The sequence below is a fragment of the Falco naumanni genome, chromosome 3, assembly GCF_017639655.2.
Source record: "Falco naumanni isolate bFalNau1 chromosome 3, bFalNau1.pat, whole genome shotgun sequence".
Lineage (NCBI taxonomy): Eukaryota > Metazoa > Chordata > Aves > Falconiformes > Falconidae > Falco > Falco naumanni.
This window is the reverse complement of record NC_054056.1, coordinates 29,722,847-29,744,696: the sequence shown is the minus strand read 5'-3', so window position 1 is coordinate 29,744,696 and position 21,850 is coordinate 29,722,847. Positions and strand designations below refer to the sequence as shown.

The following is a 21,850-nucleotide window of genomic DNA, read 5'->3' as shown; positions in this document are numbered from 1 at the left end:
TTGTCGTATTTCTGATAAACCCATGCTACTAGGGAGTAATTGCCAGAGGGCATCCTTGTCTTTTTGCTGTTGGAGATCTTTGTTAACACCTCCTGATTTGTTGTGTTTAGTCTACTCCAGGGTCCCTTATGCTGGTCGTCTTGCATGCATTGTGAGCACAGTGGAGCTACTACAAAGCCTGCTTCTAGGAGTCTGACTGGTACCAGACAGAGGGAGGAGTGTACAGCAGCTCTAGCTGGAGCTTGTTTATGCTGGTTGCTATTCAGAATCTGTGTTTATTTAAAGTTGCTCCTTTTGACCTATAAACTCCTGTGGAATTGAGGTTCAAGTTACCTTTTGGTGGCTGTATCCTGTTTTGGGACCTGCGTTTAATCTGCAAATGTTGTCGTGTATGCTGAAAAGCATACTATGAGATCTTGAAACTCTGGGAGGAAAATAATCTTGACAGAAAAATCACACCTTGCTAAGCTGCATTCATAGTCGGGCTCTGTTCATGAGTATCCATTGCATTCTGTTGTTGTTACTCAATTGTGACTTCTTGGAGGTTGTGATTTACCCATGGAGATACAACTAATCTTAAACGTCTGCAGAATATAAGTGCTCTGTATGTGCACAAGTTCTGCAGTAGAACTTGTAAGAGCCAATATAGACTGTGATGTTAAATTAGATTTATTGAGTGTCAGGCTATAGAGAACCTAAAGTTTGGGCTGCTAGAGGGAGTGCCTTGTATTGTTGGGCGCATGCGGTGCAAGTGAATTGATTGTACCCTGTGTGTTTTGAATCCAAAGCAGACATGCATGGCCTTTACATGGAAGCAAGGACCACTACATTTAATACCGCATGACTGTATTAGCTATACTTAAAATATGTTTGAGGGAAGTGAAAGTGTGTAGTGGACTGAAACCAAATTTATTTTAATTCTAGTTCTTATGAATATAAACAGCATGTGAAGTCTTAACTACTTTTATATTTAAAATCGTTACTGATGGATGAGTGAGACTACTTAAAAATGTTAACTACGTGTCTTGTACCAGATCTGGTTCTGTTTTAAATAAAATAGTCTACGTAGCAGAAAGCACTACTATATAAATCCTATATGTGTACCTTTGCTGAAATTATAAAGGTAGTGAAATATGTGGAGTTATCAAGGATGGTGAACTTATCTCTTCTTTTTCTGAGGTTTTCTGAATTCAGTTTGTGGTGCTCAAGTTTCTTTTACAGTGATTGCTTTCTAGTCAATGATTAAGTATTCAGAGTTGCTTCCTGAAGTGATTCTTGTATAATGAGCAAATCAACAGAAAAAAGATCAACAATTTCAGTGCATGTCAGCTCAGTCTCGGTTTTTGCTACTAGTTCATATTTGCCCCGTAATGTTGAAATGAGTAAAACAGAAATACTTTCTCAAGTCACATATGTGCTTGTTTATAAGTAAACCGTAAGCAAATTTTCATGAGAACTTCCAAGGACTTATTTAATTTACTAATGGAAGTTAATGAAACAAACTTGTGTATATGTGGAATCAGTCTCTTTTTAGATGCATCTGGCCAGGCCAGACATTTTAGAAGTACAGTTGCTTTCAGTTTGAACTTTTTAGTGAGCAGCTAATTGTGAAGACAGCTGTACCAAGTCATTACAAGCTTCTTCTATCTGTTAGTGGAAAAACTACTGGTAAAATTTATGATAAAAATGAGGATACTACACCACAGAGTATAATATATTGTTAACAGACTGCACACATTCACATTCATATTTCTACTCTGTTGTGACTATGTCTAAAATGTGTCTGCACAGATAAAAGTACCCATAAACGCATTGATAATTTATGGTTCTGCACAAGTACATCTGCTGGGAAAAAAGCTCCTAATAACTTTTCAATGCAGCGAAACATCACACTGAAGAAACCCCACCCTTCATTTCTGCCCCACTGTCTGTGGGCAAAAGTAATTTGCAGGAATTTATTACATCCCTGGCTAAATTATTGGGGTTTCTCTCCCTCTCTCTCTAATAGGGTTTTTTCCCCTAGGAATTGTATAGCTCATGCATAGGCTTAAACTGCTATGCGTACGTCTTACAATCTTGCAATAAGTAGCATTTGGTAATGGTATATTTGTTGAGTGAGTGTGTGTGCTTTTTGTGTTATATCTATTCTTTTGTCTTCTGGGAAAATGTACTGATGTTCTGAAAAATATGATCAGAATTCTGCTTCTGTATTGTGTGTGTGCACTTACACAGTGCTTGTACTGGAGATCTGAGTCTCTTCTGAGGTAACTGTAATTTTTTTATTGTTTCTGGGTTTTAGCATTAAAAAATGGGTTTGACCACAAAGATGCCACCATGTGTGAATTTAATAAAAAAGCTTTTTTGGACAGTCATGCCAGGTATCACATGTGAAGTACCATCCTGCAGATTCATGTGCCTGCTGGGCACTTCTGACTACTGTGTGTGAAAAGTAAGATATCTTTACATGTCTTTAAAGGAAGGATAAATTAAAACTTTCTTCGCCTTCTTCCATGCATTGGCATTTTCTGTGCACTAACTGGCATTCATGAAATGCGAGGTCATTGGTAATTCTGAATCTTACTGCTTATATTTATATATTTTTATGTTGGTATTATCACTTTTTCATTGAACAGAGAGAAATGTTGGGACCCTCATTTTTAGTTGTTACATTTGCTGCACTAGTTGCTACACTAGTTTCCCCTGTCTCTCTAGTTTTCATATGTCATTGCTTTTCCTTGCATCTAATTTGATTTTTTTCTTGGTTTTAAAAAGTATTGTTTAATGCCACTGCTGTAATCAAGTGCTACTGATGAAAGACTTCTGTGCCATGTCATTATATATGTAAGTCCTTTGTACCTGGTTGTGCTAATGGCCATTTGGATATGAATAGAAACTTACAGAAAACAACTATTTATTTTTTTTCTGTATAATTGTACTTTTTAATGTGCCTGCCTTTAGATTTGCTTCACTTCGTCTGCTGGTTGCTCTTTGTAATAAAAACAGCTTTAGCTATCTTGAAACACATTTAGATTACAGAAAACTTAAAACTAACAAATCACTGCCTTCGTGTCCGTTGAAAATGGCTTTCCATACTATTAAATGTATTTCCAATAGCTGACTCCAGATTGCTACTCCCACCCAAGTTTGATCTCAGATGCAAAGTATGGCAGGTTTGCATTTGCATACAGTGTGCTTTGTATAGCAGAGCTCACCTAGCTTGTGAGCATCAAGGAGGGATTTTTATTGACTTGAGTTTGACATTTGTAATCCAAAAATCCAAAAATTTTTAGAATAGAGTATTTCATTTGGAAGGGATCTACAGGAATCATACAGCCCAACTGCCTGACCAATTCAGGGCTGACCAAAAGTAAACTTTTGCCACAAAAACAAAACCTTGTTTGCCACAATTAGTTTCTGAAGATGGGATGCAGCTGTGGGTAAAGAATAGAATGGTGAGTGCACCTGGTGATGTACTGGGAGCGCACGATGGAATGAATGTAGCCAAGTGTTAAGTGTGTGTCTGGACTGCAGGATGAAGATTGTTATGTTTCATGTTTTCATCAAAAAGTGCTTTAAATATTTTTATTACACTGACTTTAAATGGAATACATTTTCTGTATGAGTATCTTAGAAGCTACTTGTAATGTCAGATATACTGTTATAAAGAATCTGCTTTTACAAGGAATTGGCTCGCATGCTAGCTTTATGCATTGTAAGACTGAATAAAAACAAACAAAACATGCTGTTTCTCACTCAAGACATGCCCACTTTTGTTTTGTGTACTATGAACAGAGATGGATCAGTATATTCTGTTTTGCAAGAGGGTGATTTTAACTCAGGGTGTTTGTATATAATGGAAGTATGTTCCATGTATCTTCCTTTGTGTTTCCGTGGGACTTGGGCTGCACGTGGACCAATAGACAGTGATGGTGCGAGATCAATTACTAGCTGTCAACTGGTGATGTCCTGTCATTTAAAAGTTAAAGATACTGTTCCATGGCTTACAGACAATATTATTTCTTATTTACTTGGTTTGATGTACTGATTTTCCTATTTAAAAGGTAAGAGTTGACTCTGAGTACATCCAGCATTAGTGGTCCTGCATGTGAATATTAGTAATACCATGGTGAGTCTGTCTAGTCTCATTTTCTGAAGGCAGCAGTTCTCTTTCTTTAAAAGCATTTTGTACAGGCAATATTTCTGTCATGTGTAAAGGTGAAATCAAAATGGTAAAATTAGGTTTACTTAATTAGATTTTAATCTCTTCTTTCCCAGGCAGGCTACATGTGTGTATAATACCAGATTTAATTTCATGGTGAGATACAAGTTTATATTTACATCTTGTTGCAACATGATTTGGTTGGTTTGGGGTTTTTTTGTTTTGTTTTGGTTTGGTTTTTTTATAATGTGGCATTACTAATTGTAAGCTGTTCACAAGAACATGTCTCACTGAAGAAATGAATATTCATTTTTCAGAGGCAGATTTCCTCAAAAAGATTTAGAGACACTGTTTCCTGGGATGAGTGCTGATTTCACTAGCGAAAACTTTTCTGCTGCCTGGTATCTGATTGAGAATCATTCAACAACAAGGTTTGTTACTATCATAAAAATAATTGTTTTAAGTGCAAGTCACTCAATGTTATTTCATTATCCAATAGACGTGTCATTGGTGGTTGATGTTTACAGTAATAGACCTGTAGTTTCTACTGCCTGTGATGTTTCTGCTTGGCTAGAAACGTGAATCAACAAGTTTTGCTCAATGTGGTTATGAAGAAAACTTCATTTTTAACCAGACCTAATTTATGGCTTGCTTCCCCCCCCCTCCCCCATGTAAGATGGGGAAGAAGAGAATGTCTTTCTTCAGGCTAAAGCCCTCTGTGTATGAAGAAGTTGGGCAGCATGGCCTTAACTGGACACTCCAGGGGTTAAGTCATGACTAGAGGCTCAGGATCACTGAACAGACTAAGAGTAAACCAGTAGTATCAGTTAGCTTTAGTTAACTCTTGTGGAAAATGCTGTAGTAAATTAAGTTGGACAAATGAGTAAGATCTTTGAGGTAAATCTCTCAACGTCATTAATGTCTTAATTTTTAAACCTAGTTCATAATATGTACTTACATGAATGCATTACATAAATACATTTTGCATGTATAAGTGAGTTCTGAAACTTTTATCTGCTGGTGTTTGGATAATACTGGAAGCCATTTTTAGTAGAGAGGATGAGCCTTTTTTTTGTTGTTGTTTATAGCTGGGTATTCTGATTAGCATTTTGAAAGGCAATACCACTTTGCAGATTTAATATGTTTTTTGTTATCTTATGGTAGAAACAAGGTTGGATTTGTTTGAGGTTTGGTGGGGTTTTTTTGGGGGGGTTGGTTTTGTTGTTTTTTGGGTGGTGGTGGTTGATTTTAGGAGCTCCAGAAATAACCATTAATCTGCTTGGGAAATTCCTCACAAAGTGGTGGCAGATTGAAGAGGCAAAACAACATCAAGAGAGCATTATTATCTAATACATATGAAGTGACGGCATGTTTTTATATCCAATAACTAAATGAGGAGTGATTCAAAATGAATTCTACCTCGCACAACCTGATAACTTCAGGGATCACGAGGTTTTAAAAAAAGCTGGGGGGTTAACAGTGAGAAGGAACAAACAGCTTTTGATGTAACTGTTTTATGTTTGGCACTTGGAGTGTTGCTGTTTTGTTGCTCATTCATGTGGGTACCAGTGACACTGCCAAGGAAGATGTGGAACAGATCAAGAGTTGATTGCAAAACCCTGGGGGCAAAAGTGAAAAACATGGGAGCCCAGGTATTCAATTTCATTTTCACGTGAAGGAGAAAGCTTCAAGTGTTAGCGGATGCATCCTGTAGTTTCAGAGGTGGCTGTACCGCTGGTTTCAAAGGCAGCATTTTTTACTCCTGTAGCCATGGATCCATTACTAAAGAACAAGGACCACTAGTCAGAAATGGGATTCATTTGGAGAAGTGGGGCGGGAACATCTTTGCCAGCAGGTTTGCACTTTGGTGACAAGGACTTCAAATTAGGAATATCAGGGGATGGTGATAACAGCTTGAGTTAATGAAGGGACGGAGTGCTACATACGTGGTTCAGTGATGGCATTGAGAGTGCTGTTGGGAATTGCAAAACCAGCTGGAAGGATCTAACCTCAAGTGCCTTTACACATGTAGCCTGGGAAACGGGTAAGAGGCCAGAGCCCCACATGTGGGATTAGACAAGCGCATCACTGGAATAAAGTGGGATAGCTCACGTGCCTGGTGTTCTATGATGGATGGGAAGAGGCTTTCTCAGAAATACATCCAAGAAAGAACAGACAGACTTGACCTTTGTGTGAAGGAACAGCTTGAATAAATACATGCTCCCTCTTACGGAGCAGGTAGCAGGATGGTTGAGAGTTTGTTAAAGAGGCTGGAAAGGCTAACATCACAGTGGGATGAGGAATTGAACAAAATCTTCCTTAAGAAACTTGAGGAAGCCTGCACAGAGCAGACCCTGGTTCCTGTACAGGACTTTAACCTCTGTGATTTACAGGAAGGGCAACCATCCAGGAGGCTTGTGGAGAGTCCTGGGAATGTCTTCTAACGTAGCTGCTAGGTGGGCAATCAGGGGTGCTGTTTTCCTAGATCTGATTCGTGCAGGCAAGGCAGGGGACATGATAACCAGTGGCAGCCTTGGCAGTAGCAGTCACAAAATACTTGGGTGCAAGGCTCTAAGGGATGTGGGGAAGGCAGGCGGCAGAGTACGTGCCTGGGTTGGGCAACAGTAGTATAGAAGAAAACCTGGTGTTTGTAACATGCCAGAAATACCAGTTGGCTGTCTAGTCCATACCATCTTTTGGGGTGTATTAGCAAGGCTGTGTTATGTAAGGTATGGGGATAATTACTCTGCTCATTGTTACTAAAGCTGTAGTTGAAGTGCTCTGCCCAGTTTTGGCCACTGGTTTAAGAAAGATAGGAAAGCAGAGACACAAAAACAGGAGTATGTAAGTATCTGTGGGTGTACAGCTTGAATGAGTTATGTGCCTTTAGAAAGGAAACAAGATTAATTCAGAAATAATACATTAATATATAATTTAGGTTAGGTGCAGAATAAAACCAATATTTGATTGCTTAAACCCTGGGACTGTGTAACTGAGTGCTGCAGAATCAGCATTATGGAGAGTGCTGAGATTTAATTTAACAGCTGTCTGTCATGGGTGGCTTGGGTACATTTAAGGATGCTGTAGACCCAGAAAATTAATTAAATTACTATTTAGACTGATTTAAGTTACTCTTTTTACCAGAATTGCCATGGAATATGAACGACAGCATAATGTGGTGGTTGTAAAGCCTAGTATGGCAAGGTGTCAGTAAGAACATTGATTTTTCTGGTCATCAGTACTACGAGTTGATAATAAATAATTACATGAGCTTGCATGGTGCCTTTTTAACTTCTACTGTGCCAGTGGGTCAGTGCCTGAGTGTCCATTCTCATGGACTTTTAAAACCTCGTATTAAGAAAAAAAATATTCTTAACACTTCGTCTAGCATCAGCTTAAATACTTCATCTTTCTTGGGGGAAAAAACCCACAAACAACTTTCATTCAAGTCACGAACCCATCAGTCTAGTGGAATAAAAGATACTAATTTCTGGTTTTAAATGAAAGCTGGGGTTTTTTTGCATATTAACTCAGTTTATATTGGTTTACAAAGTCTGAATCTTAGTGTTGGACGTACAAAAGCTGTATAAAACTCAACAGGAAGAATGGCTCAAAGGGTAGGGTGAATCCAGTCATGTTTTGAATCTAATTATAAATAACTTTTTAAATAAAGAAGGGGAAAAAATGGATTTACTTCTTCTCACTTCAAAATGTGTAGTCTTAGAAATATTCTGGAATCGTATAATTATCTGCCTCATATCATTTGCGCTGTTTTTGCGGAAGCACACGGCAACGGTTTAGTTCTTGTCCTCTACATAACCTCAGGTATTGGGAATGCTAAATTTGTGGTGCAGTGATGTTTTGGTTAGCTTATGTCTGTTTTTTCCTTGAAGGAAATTCTTTGTAAGCAACCAAAATAACTTTTTTTTTTTTTTTATCTCAGCAATATTCTGACAAATATAAATAAACTATGCAGACATAGTATTAGATCATCAGGTAAAGTGAAACAGTGCTTAAAAGATAACTGTACAGATTTTTTTTAGTTTGAAAATGCTGCTGGTAAGTACTTCTTGTATGCCCAAATAGACCCATCTGGCTATTGAATAATGTGATTTCTGTCCAGCAGATGGAAACAGGAAATAAAGCAAAATGTTGTGACATCATTAATATAAAAAGGAAAATGCATGTAAGTGCACCAGTGTGTTTTTGTCTTCCAGCAGGTGGTGACAGCTTTCCCACTGCCTAGGCTAAAGTTTGGTTTGTTGTCTTAACATGTCTTTTTCTACCTCTGTTTAAAACGGGCAAAGAGTATTGGTGGAATTGCCTTATGCCTTAATTTCCTTACTTCATTGTTTCCCTCTCCTCACTGAGGTATAGTGCAGTTTTTTGATTCCTTTGTGTCAGGGAGATAGGTTTAGCCTGCAGGTAGGAGAAATTACTTTAAGCATGAAAATCATGTGTTATATTTGTGTTTCCGAGCTTGTTCACGATAGTGCTTTTGTAATTAATCCAGCAGCATAACTACTGAGATCATATTCATAGTCATCAACAAAAAGATGACATGCAAGTAATGAAGAATTAGTCATGATGTAAGACTTCTAAAGTAATTGCAGCTGATTGCAAAAAGTAAAAATGTGAAATCAAGTGTAAACTGGCAGTAATCTGGAAATATTAGGAAACTAAGATAAAAAGTAACCTACCATACAAACAATAGTGATGAGTTGGCAGTTAATATTGCCCTGTGAAGTGTCTTTCAAAAATAATTCAGTAGACTATATATAAAAAAGTACTTCCATAAAGCAGGAATCCATTCAGCTTTTCTTTATTTTTGCACTAATATTGTCTTCAATTCTGAGCTGTATGTCCAAACTCATATAAAAATATTGAAGGAATTCAGAAACAGAAAGTGAAAAAGGTTTGTGAACTAAGCTGCAGAGTTAAACAAATAAATATCTCTTATTAAAGAGACTTCTAACATGCTGGTAGTTAATCTGGTGTGCTAAGTGTAGTGAGTTGGACTATCACCTATTTAAGGTAGTACAGTTAAGAGCAATATTGCATGTTTAAAAGAAATTTCTTGACTAATTTGTGTTATAAAGAAATCTATTCCATCACAAGTGATAGAAACCCTCCATTTAGGGTTAAAATTAAAACAGGAAAGCTCTTTGGACTAAAAGTAAGCTGTCATCAAGCAGCACACTTTTTAGCAATTACTCAGTCATTAATAGTTGTTGCAGAAGTAGCTGGCTTGCTTTTCCAAGTAGTTGTTCCATTTATTCATTAGCTGACCTTGTTCGTTGTTTGAACATCACAGGGGTTTTCTTGTTTCTTTTCAGTTTTGATCAGCTCAAAATGGCTGTTGTGAATTTGAAGAAACAAGCCAATAAGAAAAATGAGGGCAGTCTAGCTTATGTGAAAGGAGGTCTCAGCACATTCTTTGAAGCACAGGATGCTCTGTCAGGTAAATATGCTTTGTGCTTACTAAATGCAGATACTGTCTTTTCTTTTATACTGCGTGTGGTTGAACTTAATATTAAAAATACTGTTTTTCTTCACAGTCCTGTCTGAAAGTGTATAACAAGCCCAAAGTCTGTATTGTGTTGCTCAGAAGCTGGGACTGGCTGGCTGATTATTGTGGTAGTTTTGGAAAAGATGGCACCAAATGTTTGTGGAGGCATTTGTTGAAACTGCTTAGACCATAAATCCAGAAAGGAGAAGAAATGTTAAACTGAAGATAATGTTAAGATGACTTACAAACTGTAGCAATATAAAAAATAGTTTTTATGATGACTTATCCCATAGTCAGACTGCAATATTTATATGAATATTCATTACACTCTGACTTGGGAAATCAGACAGCCTTTATATTCTGCTTGCCATAGGGAAAATGCAACACACTAGTGAGATTAACTTAGTTGTCTGTTCCATTTTTATATATAGCTTTATTTTATATATACACACTTTAAAACATAAAATGTCTCTGAGGTAAAAGCTCATTGTGGGCTGCCATAGCCCTGTCTAGTCAGGGACTGTGCTGGATAAGAAAGTGACAGTGCTGGGCCATCTCCAGTAGGGTTGACACTAGCACTATGCAGTTCTTCATAGCTACGGTATATTGCAGGATTATCATTCCTGATCATTGATCCTGTGTAATGGGTACCATGGAGTAAGGAAACTTACATTTAGTCATAGCCTCAGCCAAGCTAGTGCTTCCATTGGCTTTAGGAACACTGCTTTGGAGAAGTAAGAGGTTTTTCTTGAACTGCTTGCAGGCCACTCGCTGTCTGATACTTTCCACGCGTCAGGGAAAAGGGAAGGTAGTGCTGTCTCACCTGGTGGTCCACCTGTATTACTGCCCCAGGCAGATTAACCTGTGACCTGCCCATCAGATGACAATGTTTTCAGAAGTGGTTGCTGGCTTTTGGCTACCTGCCTAATTCAGTAATTTTTAAGAGGAGAACTTTTTCCACCAGTGCAAACATACGTGCTTTGGTAGTTAAGACCTCTTCTTGAGACATCTGAAGGTTCTTGCTGTGAAGAATCTTTTTAATTCCTAAACCTCTCTATTACCCCACCCAGAACTGACCTATTACTGATCTATTTTGGAAAACCTTGGCCTAAATCTAGATAGGCTTAATAACAGAAGAGGAGTATTAAAGGATTTAGTGGAAATACTAAAATATGTGATAGTAGTCATAGGAAAAGACTCTTAAGAAGAATCACTGTTTGGCATTCTTTACCTTTTTTTTTAAGCTGAGTTTGTATTAAATGCTAGGAAGAATGATAATAGGCTATTTGTTTGTAAGCCTTAAATATCTTGAAAATGTTGAAATCCTAATTTTTCTTAAATAGTTCAAAATCCTAAATAATCCTGAACAAATACTGAAATATGATTTGTTTTTCACAACTAAATCTGCTCTGCATATAGAGTGTCAAATAGACCAGAAAAGTTAGTAGGATTTACAAAAAGCTAATGCAAACTATGAATGTTGTGAGGTTTTAGAAAGGCTGAACACAACTGACAAGTTTTCTCTTGTCCCATCTACTAAAATGTAGGCTTCTTGCCTATTCTATCTTACCTTTCCTGATCATTATTTTATTAATATTTTTTTATGTTCCTACTTGTTCTCTTAACATCTTAATTTATCAGGAACCAAACACATTTGTTTCACTAACTACTATGTTCTCAACCTAAATAATAGCTGTTATACTGTTCTGCATCTCTTATCTGTATCAGTGTTATCTTTACCTAAAATTTTAGTTTTATCAGTGCAGTCCTTTAGATAAATTATGAACTCAAACAACTTGGGATGACTCATGTGGTACATGTTGCCACTTTTCATCTGTAACCAAAATGGCTTGGTTTTGTCTTCCTCCCAGTGATACCCCTTAAGTGCTCAAAAAGAAGCAGACTTGTATCTTGTATTGTTATGAACAGTGAATTAAAATAATACTAAGAAAGAATGGCCTTGATGCTGTTGTAGAAGAAAATCAGAAACTTGAAGTCTTAATCACTTACAAATCCAAAGCTATAATACTGGAGTTCAAGAGACTTATCAATACAATATTTAGTCGTTAAATTCTGAAACCAAATTCTTAATGAGGATGCACTGCAGGTCACAGCTGCCTTGTGTAGCATTTTAGTATGCATTTTTCCTGTGAAATTTCCTATTAAATGTGCCTGCCAAAGTGTTTTTGATTCTTTTCAGTCAAAAAAAAAAAACAACCCAACACCCTTATTGCCTATCAATTTCAGCTTTGTAATGCAGAACTGCCTATTTGCCCTTTTTTCCTCTTTATGCAGAATATTTTTGAGGGAGCAAAGCTGGAAAAATTTCATCATTTTTGAAAGACTTGAACCTGTGATAAGTATAATCAGCAGCTAAGTTGGATGTGGAGAGTGTTCCACTAGTAGGAAGAAAAAAAGGTGTCTTTGATGCCACCATCCAGCCCTCCTGCCAGATGTGAAAGCTTTTCTCCAGAACATTTGATCACTTCAGGTTTCTGAAACACAAGACGACTTAAGCATAAGCATTATTAGCATTGTTCTAGAGAAGCAGCTTAGATGCAAAATTTTAAACCCCCCACAAAACAAACAAAACCCCCATTAATTCTTAGGCATGCAATTTAGAAATTCAAGCTCTTTAAAAGAAGAATGTTTACTTAAAAATCCTGTTACACTCTGGTATGGTGGGTTCATCCTGGCTGGATGCATGCCTGGTGCCCACCAAGCTACTCTGCCACTCCCTTTCTCAGCAGAATAAGGGGAGAAAGTAAGATGAAAAAAATACCTGTGGGTCAAGATAAAGGCAGTTTAATAAAGTTGTAGCAAAAGTCACACATGTGGAAGTGAAGGAAAACAATGTTATCCTCTACTTCCCATCAACAGGCGATGTTCAGCCACTTCCAGGAAGCAGGGCTTCAGGATGTGTAGCAATTGCTCCGGAAGAGGAACATCATAAATAACCAATGCCCCCTGTTCCTCCTCCTCTCTCTTAGCTTTTACATCTGAGCAGATGTCATACGTTATGGAATATCCCGTTGGTCAGTTTGGGTCAGCTGTCCCAACTGTGTCCCCTCCCGAGATCTTGCCCCCCACCCCCAGCCTGGCGGTGAGGGGTGGGAAGGCTGGAGGGGCAGCCTTGATGCTGTGGGAGCGCTGCTCAGCACCAGCCGGAGCACTGCTGTGTTATCACCGCCGCTCTGGCTACCAAAACAGAGCACAGCACTGGGAAGGCTGCTGTGGGGCTCAGCCAGGACCAGTACGAACCATTATTGAACATATGTAGTCTGTCTTCCAATATAACTTGAATTTCCTGAGCTGCTGCTTTTTAGTTTGGATTTTTTTTTTTTTTTTTTTTACTCAGTTCCTTTGGGAAGATTTCTACTATCTGATGTGTTTTCAGAAGATAGGTTTTTGTTGATGGGCAGAAATTTAGGTTCTTGGGTTTCCTTGTCAGATATCCTAGAACACATCTTCCAACCACAAGTTACGCTTTATAAACTGCAGATCCATTCTGTTGTTGTAGTGCAGAGCTATCTGTCTGCAGTTATTTCTCCTAGGTCTCCCTAACTTGGTGCAGTATGTTACTTTTCATAGGAGGCTCGCTTTGAGAGATACAATACTGGCTTTACCAGGTACTTCATACTCATCTATTTGCATGTCTGTTTATACCTGCTTTTATAATTCATACACATTTAACGGTGTTTGTTTCAAATACATTTACTTGATCTGGGAAATCCTGTTATCACTGATTAAGGTGCAGCTTTTTTCGTTACTTGTGATCAGTAAGATTGGTCTGATCTTAAGTATGCTGCAGTCTGTATTACGCATTTAAATGGGTATTAATATTTTCACAAGTAAGCAACAAAAAGATAAAAAGTTATCCTGAGATGTGTATTGTATTTTGCGATTTAGAAACTGTTTACTAAGAAAATAAGAGGTCAAATAGGCCAGAACCCTTGCTTGGTTGACTTAATTTCTTGGAAAATAGAATAGCCTTATCAGATCCTCACATCTCTCTGCCTGTTAACTTGGCCGACAGTTTGACAGTGACTTTGCTGTGGAGATGTTCAACGGGAAGTTTGTTTCATCAGCTGAAGGGAGCTGTAAACTGACCTGGGGGGAACTGGGCTCACCTCAACTTGACCCACTTGACCAAACTCCAGCGTTGGGGAGTTCAGCTAATTTATTTCCCATAATTCTCGTTGCAACCCAGAAAGCAACATTCCTAAAAGGGCTGCTGTTCATACGCTTGTAGGCAAGTTGTGTTTTATTGTCATGAGCAAGTCATGTCCTGCACAGAAGTCTTTGGAAAGTTAGCAAATTAATTTGCTTCTAATATACTTTTTCAGAAATGCTCTTTACAAAGAGTCTTAGGCTGCAGAGTTTCTTTTTATTTAATTGAAAAGAAAAAAATAGGGAAATGACCACTTCAGTCACTCAATTATGCAAAAACATGCAAGTGTGAAAATCTGTATTGGCAAGTAAAGAAGATGCTGTGTTGTCTTTGAAACACTGATATGTTGAACAAATTTGAGGTTTGGATTTGACTCTCTAGTTTGCCATGGCAACAGCTCTTGTGCAGTTACAACTACAAATACGCTTTATATGATTTTCAGAAAAAAATCTATACAAAAGAAGTACTGCTGGCTGCTACAGCACTATTCCTTTTTTCCCTTTCCACTCCTGTTCAGATGTGTGGCCTATGGGAATGCTAGTATGATCAGAAACTTGAACTGCAGTTGGCCTTTTGCCTAATACCTAAATACATATGTTAGGTTAATGTTTACGTGGCTGAAATGATCCTTTATCTGGTCAATGCCTATTTTTTGGTGATTTTTTTTTTCCTTGCTGTAGAATACTTCTACACTTCAATCCCCTAAGGCCTGTTCTGGGATGAGCATGTCAGTGATCCAGGATCTGATTCAGTATGAATAAGCCTATTTTGTTGCCATTATGTCTGTTAAATTAATTTGCTCTGAAACTAAAACAAAAGAAACCACTGGATTTATATTGAACTCTGAGTCGGACTGGGAATTTCAGAAACTAAAACTCGGCGCTCATCTGTGATGTAAGCTTCTGGCTTTTGAGGAATTGTGTCATGTTTGAATTTCGAGTACATACAGCCAATTTTTCATTAGTGATTCTGTTTGCGAACTAGACTGATGACTGACTAATTTTGAAGTGGTTATACACTGCTAGCTCTTATCTTAGTTCACTGTCTTTTGTCTTTTTGTTTATTTGTCCAGTGAAATGCTAGTCCATAACTTGGTTTTGCTGGGTAGTATGGCATCAGGCTGTTATACCAAGTTTTGCTGTTGTCACACTCCTGTTTTGTCTTATATACCTTTTCCAAAATGGTGTGAATTTTTATTAAACACATGGATTTGGGTAAACAAAATTCAAACATACAACTACTACCTAAATGTTATGCAGCTGACTTGAAATGGCTAGAATAGCTCTGTGTTGAGTGCTTTGTGGTGTGTGTCTATTAATGTTATCTTCCTCATCCCATATCAAGTGATAAATGTAATCTTTGCAGAGTAAGAACAGCCTGCTATTATAGCTAGTTATTTTCAATATGGTAATTCCTAGAGGTGCAGAAGGAACTGGGCCATGGAAATAAACAGGCAAGATGCTGCATGTGTCAGGCATGTATCTAACAGTCTGTCGATCACTTCAGAGTAACAGTTTACATGCGTGTATGTACCCCACAGTAGATGAAAGTTAAATTATTTCAGTTTAAGAATTCAGATCCTGCCTGCAAGTAATCATGAAGCAATACTGATGTGCTCTAATCTCACTGTCTAGCTTTCCAAGTGGATGGTCGTGTCTGAAGGTTTGAGTTATCTTTGTGCAACACTTCAGAGACAAAAGCTGAATTAGAAGCAGTTGCACGATCATTGCTACCTATTTTGTCCTTACATTTATGACCTTCTCAGGTAGGCACAATGAATAAACAGGCATGATGATTTAAGTTTGCTTGTTCAAAACCTTTTTATTCTGATCTCACAGCGCTAAATAACTAGGCGGACATTGCAACAAGCAATGTATGCCAAGAGATGACCTGGCAAAGGAGTGCTAGCAAAGTGTTTTAAGTGGTGGTAAACAGTTTAGTCAGGTGGATGCTTCCTTTTCATGCAATGCCTACAATCAATTTCTGTAGCAGACCAATTAGTATCTTAATACAGCTCTAAAAAAGCAAAAGTTCTGTGATCATGATTATTAAAAGGTTCAAACTTGCCTTTCATGCAGGTTCTAGCATAGCATTGTCTAGGAGGTGGTTTTTGTCTCAAGCAAGAGGTGACCTGATTTGAAAAAGTGTGAAACAGCAGGAGTTGTCTCAGTCCATAGTGAAAATTCTGTGCTCAAGCCTGTACCTGCTTTTATGCTGACTGCTCACATAGCTTCTTTTAAATCAGAAGCTCTTTTAGAGGTGGAAGCTAGTTACTAGCAGAATTTCTCCAAATGGATGCAGTCGTTGTAGCTTTTAGCTGCTGTGTGGCTGTCACATTTTATGAAGTTTTTGTTTGCTTGCATTTGAAAAACAGTAAATCATCAAAAAGATTAGTTTTGCAATTACAGTTTTCAAATAGCAAATACTGCAGTTCATTGCAAGTGTGCAGAAAATTACTTATGATTAAATTTGAGCCAGACTTGACCTACAAGCTATAAAATGAGCTTAATTTTGTTACATCATTCCATTTTGATTTCCATACCACTTTTAAAATACATGCAATATTTAAAAGCTGCTTTTATTTCTAGCATTAGCTTTTTAGATCCAGAAGGTTAGCACTATGTCAGTAAAAAGAGAATAACATTTCCTATACTCTAAAATTCTGAAGTATCCTGGCAAAGGCCTGGGTCCAGTCCCGGAATTTTTAGTGGATCTATAAGCAGAATAATAAACTATGCTTTCCTGTCTATTTCTGAGCTATTTGTGTAGAAATACCCCACTTGCTTAAGTATAAACCTGTGTGAGAACAAAATTATCAGGCCTCATAATGTTGTTAGACTACAATTTTTAGTCTCATATTTCTATAAAACCTCCCTTCCTAGCACTATGCTTTCATTACTTTTTTTAAATAATTTTTATTCTGTCCATTTTCTTTTGATTTTTGCTACTGTGTTGAGTAAACAAGCTTGAAAAAATAAATGCTAGAAAAACAAAACACAAAAAGGCAATTAGAGGCAATACTACATTTAATATTTCATAATTTTTGCTTGGATTAGTAGTGTTTACCAAAATAAAGCTAAGTTTTCTATGCAGTTTGCAAAAAGATCTAGAAATGTTGGGGGGGGGGGGGGGGGGAAGCCCAACCCCCCCCCCCCCCCCCAAAAAAAAACCCAAAAAAAACCCAAAACAAACAAACAAAAAAAACCCAACAAACAAACCCAACACAAACAACCTTAAAGTATTGACTAATGGCCATAGTAAAGAAACTTTGGGGTTTTAGGTTTTCATAGTGTAATGGGTTACTAGCTCTGTTCATGACATGCTGTCTTTACATGTTGCTTTGCTCATTACATACAGCTATGCACTCCTGTTGAATCCATTCAGAAGTTTTTGCACTACATAGCAGTGCTGTCCTCATCTATAGCCTTCTTATGTTTTGTTCAAATGACAGAAAATTGTTAATCTTTCAAGAAAGGAAACCAAAGGCATTTTTATTCATGCATTGGCGTAAATCCTGGCAGCATGTTAACATGTGTTCTTCATCCCTCCATTACTGTGCTTTGGTGCCAAGTTCTTTATAGTTACCACATCAGATCCTCAGAAATACTATGCTGAGTCAGTCTTCCCTTTTTCGTATTCTCGTGGCCCCCACCTCCACCCCCCACCCCTACCCCCCTTATTTTCTGCATCTGACTAAAAAGGGTCAGATGTGCTGACTGCTATGTGAGCAGTCAGCATAAAAGCAGGTACAGGCTTGAGCACTAAAATTCATTTCGGGTACTTTTTTTTTTTTTTTTTTTACCATATTTCTGTGAAAACAGGTAAGATTTTCTGATACACCAAATGCATTTCCAGCCATCTTTTAATCAGAAAACGGTTGAAAACTTGCATCAATGTTGCTTTAAGCTGAGTTAGGCTGAAGAAGTTTTGAGAAAGGCACCGAGTGATAATCTCAAAATACATTTTAAAAATATCTAATGAGAATGAAACTTGCAAGTCAAACTGCATGACCATGGCATGTGTGGTTTACTTTGTTAGATTTTTAGCTGCCAAGTAGAAAACCATATCTTTCCTTAGAGTAAATACAACTCTTTTCAACATGAGCAGCAATGAATTAATTGCAGTGTATTTTACTAAAAGACCTGTACTATAGCTTATTTGCTAGATTGAACTCTGCGTGTATTTTGCCCAATAATAACTAATTCTGAAGTATTCAGTCAGTTTAGAGATTTGAGAGCTCTGAACTTAATCTTTGCACTAGTATCTCACTGCAACTCTCAAGTTTGCAAGCCTTTAAATACTCTGATTTAGCTGGCAAACTTGAACACTTACTGGCAGAGATGATACAAAATACAGTTAGTTTTCTGGCCTCAGGTGAAGCATCTAGACTCAGCCTCTCCTTATCTTTATTTATTGTATGCTTCTTATGGTAAAGCTTCTCAAAAATAGTAAACAGGCTCTCCTAAGCTTCTAGCTGCTGTTCCAACTTGTATAGTCTGTATTGGGTAAGCCCAGGGTCACAGGCAATTCAAGAAAAAATCCCGTCCATCCTTTACTTCAGGCCTTCAAAAAGCTAACATTTTCTCCTCTCTCTTCTTGCTGCAGCCCGTGATGAGTTGAGGGTATGAGGTTGCATTTGAAGGTAACCTGAACTGCTGGCCACTGTGAGAGGTGTAGGCTGGCTTTCCACCGGCCCTGGACCCTGCGATAGTTCCCCTTCCCTTACATTGCAGTGGTGCAGCTGGGGCAAGGTTTAGACAAGCTCACTGATCAATAAAGTCTCTTACTGAGGGACTTTTCCACAAGATCTTCTCACTGCATCCGCCTGGCAGCTCTGTGATTGCTAGATCACGCAAAAGGAAGCACGTGAATGCAGGAGGATGGGGATTGTCCCAGACAGCACCATCCCACTGTTACATGGGTTTAGTACTCTTAAAATAAAAGAGTAACTTGAGTATCTCTAGATTCCTTCCAATCACATTAGGTCTGTAGATACTTTTCTTGACTGCATATATTTTTTCTTGTCCAAACTGCTAACTTTGGAGACTTTTTGTCTTATCTACATAGAAGGGACATGTCCTTAGCTTTTTAAAAATCAGTTGATGTAAACTAAGTAAGCTTATGCTTTCTGATAAAGCATTTTTATAACATTTTTCACTATGAAAACTTAAAACTTTCCTCAACTTTTGTATGCATATGAATGCACTTATTGCTAAATCTAAATATGATGTATAAAAATAGCATCAGTACAAAAGTAAGTATCACATTAAATGTGGAAGGAAATACAGCAAATCCTATTGTGTGTACACAGAGTAATTTAGGTAGGTCTACATTTTTCAGTATGTCCTAACTTATTTCAGACAGTGGTCCAAAAATACCTTTTGGTTTACACTACCAGTTACAAAGGCTTTGTATGACTTTATCTGTACTCTACAGTGCGTTCCACCTTTCAGGAACTTAATGCCTCGTTTTATTTTTTTTTTTTGCTCCACTGACATCTTTTTGTCTGCCTGAACACACCTGTGAGTTGGCTTAATCGGGTCGCTCTTCCTGGGTTTCCAACACCACCATTTTCAAACTAAGAATTTCAAGTACTTTGTGCCAAGCCACTAACTTTAAATGCTACCAGTGTGAAGAAATGTTATCTTCCATATTCTAAAAGCAAGAAGAGAGAATAGTATTGCTATTGTATATTCTCATCTAAAGGAGATGAGATGGGGAAGTGCTTTGGAGGTGATGTGTTTTAAAACTTCCAGGAACTGATTAATGAGCATGATACAATTTCTAAATAAGCTCCTTTCAGAATAAAAAACTACAGTTCATGACTTGATATTTTTGCAAGAGTTAACATGGTAAATCGTGCTTTGCCAAATCTTCTTGTTCTGTACGTGGTAAAGAAATCTTCATGTTTCACTTTCTGTTGCCAATATATGTGCTTTGATAGAGGTTTAGATGTTACAGTTCAGTTTTGGAAATTCTTAGGTGCGTCCCCTTCAGGCATAACATTATAGTTACTTGGTCAGTAATTAATGGTTCCAAAATATTAAATTTGAATATCTAACTCTAGGGTTTTTTTATCCACATCCATTTAGAAAGGATCTTTCAAAAATATGCTTCATAGTATTATTTCAAAATACGTAAATTAAAATCATTACACTTTGATGCAGTTCCAATAGTACTTGCAACATTTGGTTTTAAAATATCTGTTTATGTTGTGGTTGCTGTTGTGATGAACTTGCCTTTCAGTATGTAACATTAATTGCAGTACTGTAATTGGCCACCCCAACCAAAACTGGTGTGTATAAATGGAATAATATCATTAAAACCTCTAATGTTTTTGTTACAAAATTGTAGAGGCATTCCTGTAGGTAAGTGGTGTCCACATAATTTATAAAATCTGTGCTACAGTTTATTATGCATCATTTTTTAAGATAGACCTCTTAAAATATTCAAGAATCTCTTATTTTAGTTCATTAAGTGTTGATTGTCCTAAGAAATATGGTGTCCTAAATTAGATTTATCTTTTTCACTTCTAATGACTTTAATAACAAAAATAAAGAGGCATTTTCAAGAAAGCAAAGTTTCCTGAAATTCTTTGTATAGGATCAAGGGATTGAAGGGTCAAATTGAGATGCTTGAGAATAATGGAATTCTCTCCCTCTCCCTCTTTTTTTTTTTTTTTCTTTTTTTTTTTTTATATCAAACCCATCCACCCCATTCCCTACATGAAAATTCCTTCTTTGAAGGAGGCTGGAGACTTTTCAAGGGCCATCCTGTCTCAGAACAGCCACCCTCTTTCACTGCTTATGGTAGGACTGAGGTCACAGAGCTGCCTTACTAAAGGTAGTTTCTGTCCTTGTTTCCTTGAATTCTTAATTGGCATCTGCGTAAGGGATAGCATTGTAGAGGAAACCAGTTTGTAATGACTTTTCTGTGTGCACATTATATGCAGTTTGGGGTGGTGTTTTAGACTAGCTTGAGTATAACCAAGTGGGCTGAGTTCCAGGTATCTCCTGGAGCTCATTCGGTAGGTATAGGCATGGAATGCATCTTCTAGTTTTGTTTCATCTTAAAAGAATCCTGCTGACGAACTTGCATTTCTCTGCCATGCAAACCAAAGCAAGGTAAGCTGGGACAATTGGGAGAGTGGTTTCAAAACTGCATTTGTGTGTTGACCAAAATATATCATTACTCACTTGCTTCAAAGCACTGAGCATCACTGTTTTCAAAGGCAGTTTAGCTTAGCTTCACTTCATTCTACTGAGAACCAGCAGGAAGCAGTAGGAGGCAATTTTGAAGCCTTTAATTATTGGATATAGCAGATTTTACATCTGTTAACAGGTTAAAAATTTGTAAAGAAAATACTATTTTTAAGTAATTGTTTTGTATGTGCTGTATGCATATATATGGGAATACTACCTTTAAAAAAAAAAGGCCGGGGGGCGGAGAGAAAAGGGAAAAAGAGTCACTGATCTGTGCCAGTTGTACTGAACAGAGAAAAGGAGGGAAGGAAGGCTGTGTAAGAGAGGGGCAGTAGAAGAAAGGAATATTTACACTCTATTCACTGTTCGTATTTCCAGAGTGGTATAGAATAGTCAGGCTATGCTGGTAAATATCTCTCTTCTGGAAAAATAAAGTATAATAAAACAAAAAACTAATGCAGATACTATGCATTTCCACATCCATTTGTAATACTATGTGGAAATAAGAATTGAGGCTTTTGGCATTTTAGGACAGGAAAAAGATAGCATCTTAAAAAAAAAAAATAAAATAAAGCAAACGCCTCTCTGTTTTCATGTTGTTTTGAACAAAAGCATGGCAATGCTTCTGTGTAATGGTTAATGCAGTGTCCTACAAGATACTCTTAAATGGTGTATTTTGAGAGTGAATTTTTATAGGTGAAAACAGTTGGTAGGGAAATGTTCTAGCACTTGATTTTGGGGTCATCCAAATTCCCCGTGAGTTTTTCTACCAATTAATTATTGGTAATTTCTTTTTGGTGAGATCAGTG

General features: G+C 37.4%; 1 protein-coding gene across 2 annotated transcripts in view; it reads left to right on the top strand.

The window, feature by feature from the left end:
- Positions 1–21,850, top strand: part of EXOC2 (exocyst complex component 2) — a 133,734-nt gene that overhangs the window by 26,930 nt on the left and 84,954 nt on the right. For both annotated transcript variants that reach the window (XM_040586157.1, XM_040586158.1), the window contains exons 5-6: positions 4,477–4,590; positions 9,496–9,620. In XM_040586157.1, coding sequence (XP_040442091.1) covers positions 4,477–4,590; positions 9,496–9,620 — 239 coding nt within the window. The remainder of the gene's footprint in view (positions 1–4,476; positions 4,591–9,495; positions 9,621–21,850) is intronic.